The sequence below is a fragment of the Macadamia integrifolia genome, chromosome 6 (genome assembly GCF_013358625.1).
Source record: "Macadamia integrifolia cultivar HAES 741 chromosome 6, SCU_Mint_v3, whole genome shotgun sequence".
NCBI lineage: Eukaryota > Viridiplantae > Streptophyta > Magnoliopsida > Proteales > Proteaceae > Macadamia > Macadamia integrifolia.
Window position 1 is genome coordinate 25,954,837 of NC_056562.1, and position 3,727 is coordinate 25,958,563.

At 37.7% G+C, this 3,727-nt stretch overlaps 1 protein-coding gene across 1 annotated transcript; it reads left to right on the forward strand.

Annotated features, from left to right (window-relative positions):
• Positions 1-165: 165 nt before the first annotated feature.
• Positions 166-2,123, forward strand: LOC122082177 (UPF0481 protein At3g47200-like). Its single transcript, XM_042649655.1, has 3 exons — positions 166-476; positions 1,051-1,588; positions 1,743-2,123. The coding sequence occupies exons 1-3, from the start codon at positions 166-168 to the stop codon at positions 2,121-2,123; spliced, it is 1,230 nt and encodes a 409-aa protein (XP_042505589.1).
• Positions 2,124-3,727: the final 1,604 nt, after the last annotated feature.

The window sequence follows — 3,727 nt, forward strand, 5'->3', positions numbered from 1 at the left end:
TTCTCTCTCTCTCTCTCTCTCTCTCTCTCTCTCTCTCTCTCTCTCTCTCTCTCTCTCTCTCGTGTGTGTATGGTTGGTTTTTGTTGCTATTGACCCAGATTATATACATCTTGCCAGTTATCTTAATTACCCACTTTATTCAATAGAAGAGTGAAGCTTAATGCGATGCCTAGTCCTATAGAAACTTTGGAGCAACAAAATGAAGCTGGCCAGTCCATTTCCCATCCAATTGGGGATCCAAAAAGTAAATTGGTGGCATCTACCCAGAAAAGATTAAGCATTGTCCATCCCTTGTCCTCAAAGTCCTGTATTTATCGTGTTCCTGAGAAACTTTGCAAATTAAATGAAGAGGCATACACACCTCATTTGGTCTCCATTGGCCCTTATCACCATGGCAAGGAAAATCTAAGTATGATGGAAACACATAAACAGAAGTATCTACATTCATTTGTAGATCGAAGAACCGACCTATCCTTGTTGGTATATGTCAAAATTATGAAGCAGATTGAAGATAGAACATGCAAATGTTATTCATAAATCATCAGTACTAGTAGTTGTTAAGTTTGTCTTGAATTCTTGACCCGTTTTGAAAATTGACCCGATTCGACATATTTTGGTAGCGACCCGAATGGGGAATTTTCTGAGATCTGTGATAGAAGCAGAGGGGTTGGGCCGATAGGCCCAAGTATCGGCCCAACCCCAGAGCCCATCACTGATTTCGTATGGGGGTGCGGGGGCTACGCTCCCGCGGTATGGTTCGACTGGATCAACCGTGACCCGATGGGTCGACCCGTAATTTGGAGTATATATAATGTACTGTTGTTTGTTGAGAAAGTCATTGTATTTTGGGGTTTTTAGAGCTAGGGTTTCAGGGCGAGTTTTTCCTCGCCGCTGCTAGGGTGTAATCTCTCTTCTGCATAGTGAATCATCTTCTTCTTCGCCCAAGGACGTGGCACACCACCCTGGTGTGTGAACCTCGTTAAATCTCTGTGTCGTATGGATCTATTGTCTCTTTATTATTTGTGTTTCTTGGTGTTTGTGATCTAACAGTAGTGATATATTTGTTACAATGATGCTACATGATGGTTGTTTCATCCTCGAATTTCTACTCAGAAATGAGCCATTGGAAGAGTCTGATGAAGATGATCCTGTGTCTAATAACCTTTGGTTGTCTAATGCCATTAAACACGATTTGATACTTCTTGAAAATCAGTTACCCTTCTTTGTTCTTGAGCATTTATACAAATTAAACCAAGGAGAAGAACACAGTTCCTTCATTGAATCGATTAGTTTTTCCTTTTCATGTATGCTGCCAAAGGAGAAACAATTCTCAAGGGAGAATTTTAAATGCTCCAAAGTAAAGCAGATGCTTGGTTCTGTGCTTGATTGTTGCTCCCCTTCATCCTCATGTGCATCACTGAAAGAAAATGGAGAGACAGATTCAATCACAACTCTAGAAATACCTGAACTACTAGACTTCAAAACCTCCCAAGTAAAGCATTTGCTTGACATTATAAGGGACTGCTATATCCCTTCATCAGCTAAGACATGTTTGGGAAATGGGAAGGAGCTTGAACTTCCGCACAATGTGACAGCTTCACAAAGCAGGAATCAAATTTGAGGTGGGCACAAGCAAATGCTTATTGGATATAAGTTTTAAGAAAGGGGTTTTGGTCATCCCATGTATAAATATCTAAGATTGGACAGAATCTCTTCTCCGAAATATGATTGCCTTTGAACAGTTAGATTGTGTTTCTCCTAACCTTAGATACATCACATATTATGCAACCCTCTTAGATGGATTCATTGACTCTTCTGAGAATGTTGCATTGCTATGTGAGCATGGTATTATCAAAAGCTTGTTAGGAGACCATGAACAGGTCTCTATACTTTTCAACAACCATGTCAAAGAGGTTATTATAGATGATGATGATTTTTATTTTGCTGATCTCTGTGAAGAATTGAATGTGTATTACAGGGATTGTTGGCATACATTGAACGCAGATTTGAGACAAAATTATTTCAACACCCCATGGTTAGCAATTTCAGTTTTTGCAGTATTTCTGGTCCTTTTAACATTCTTACAGACCTTGTATACTATCAAATCTGCTCCTGGAAATTAAAACTATTGCTCTAATGGATTGCTAGAGTATTCAAAAGTGGGGGGGTTTTTTTTCTGGTGGTGGATCATCTGGAATGTCCATATCAGGGATTGCCCTGCATGTAACATTATGACACAAAATTATTGAAGTGGCGTTTTGAACTGAAGTGTCTTCTGATGATTTTTTTTTTTCTTTTAATTAAAAATAGTTGGCTTTGGTTATGGTAGGGTTGCAATGCTGCTGGAACTTAGGTTAGAATTTACCGATTTGTGGTGTTTGTTTTCTTCTTTTTTTTTACTTTTACATTTCATTTTGGTGTCTTTGATTGGATTATTGTAGTCGACCTCATTATGTTTTCCATAAGAATATAAAAAAAAAATATGCGTATTTTAATTAAGACTTCTTTACCAAAAAAATATATATATATATATATATTTGGACTTGGGTCTTTTGGGCCCAAGTTGGACCAATAATTCCAAATGAAATGACTTGATTTGGCTGCTCTATCCTTGGGTTAGCCAAAATTTATTTATTTATTTATTTATTTATTACATAATTTGGATTCAAGTTTTTCCTCAGAAAAAAAAAATGTATGGGCCTCTAGGCTCTAACTGCTTTGACCCATACACCCGTTTCAAGGAAATCTCAGAACTATGATCAGAATCGGACCCGATTCCAACTACTATGCTGCAGTCCTATCTATAGGATTAGAGAAAGATACAAGAAATTAAGATGTAAAATTGAAAGATACAAGAAACTAAGATGTAAAATTGAGTGGGTTAGGTCCAAGGAACACACGGACTTACACTATTGTAACTGGGTTTGGATCTTGAAATCAGATCCATTTCCAAGTTCCGATCAAATTTGGTTTCGGCAGCTTGGTTCTTAGTAAAATGTGGATCCTAGAAAAGTTGGGCCTATGTATTAGTTACAAGTGTTCAAACATATCCATTGGATCTTGAATTAAATATGGATAGACTGGTATTGAACTGAGCAAGAACCTGACAATTTTCTAGTGGGAATTCAGATCTGGACCCAAAACTGCGGATCCAACCCATTTTATGCCTCTTGGTATAGTTACATGGACTCGTTCAACCAGTTTTATTTTGATGTAGGCTTATCGTTAATATATAAGTCCTGCCAAAAAATAAATAAATAAATCTTGAATATATAAGAGGGCATGGCCGTATACATACATGATCGTGCCTTCAATCATTGAATAAGGGAGACAGAGGAATGTGTTTAGGCAAAAGGGTTATTTACTTTTCTTATGCAGGCCGCATGATGGTGTACACACTACACAGCCTTGAATGAAATCTAGATCCAATTAATTATTTAAAGAGGAAGGGATCATGCCCAGGAGTAAAACTTCAACAATTCATAAATAAGGGGGGTATTTATCATTTTGACGGGGTTTTTGTCTTCATCCAAGGTCTTATGCATGATTGCATGTCATTTATGGGTATGCACAAAACCTTTTAAAAATGTTATTTTGATTTTCAAATAAGATAATTTAGGAAAGAAGAACCCATTTTAGTAGCCTGTGGCTCCATCTCCAACGACTAGATAGGGGAGCAAAATGACTGTCGCACCTCTCCCCCCCTCCCCAAGTTGAAAATGCCAAA

Excerpts from the sequence above, each read along its gene's own strand:
- LOC122082177 (XM_042649655.1), top strand. The coding sequence starts at position 166 with ATGCCTAGTCCTATAGAAACTTTGGAGCAACAAAATGAAGCTGGCCAG. Across the intron at positions 477-1,050 it reads CGAAGAACCGACCTATCCTT|TAGTGATATATTTGTTACAA; the intron begins GTTGGTATATGT and ends GTGATCTAACAG. Across the intron at positions 1,589-1,742 it reads AGCTTGAACTTCCGCACAAT|TTAGATTGTGTTTCTCCTAA; the intron begins GTGACAGCTTCA and ends GCCTTTGAACAG.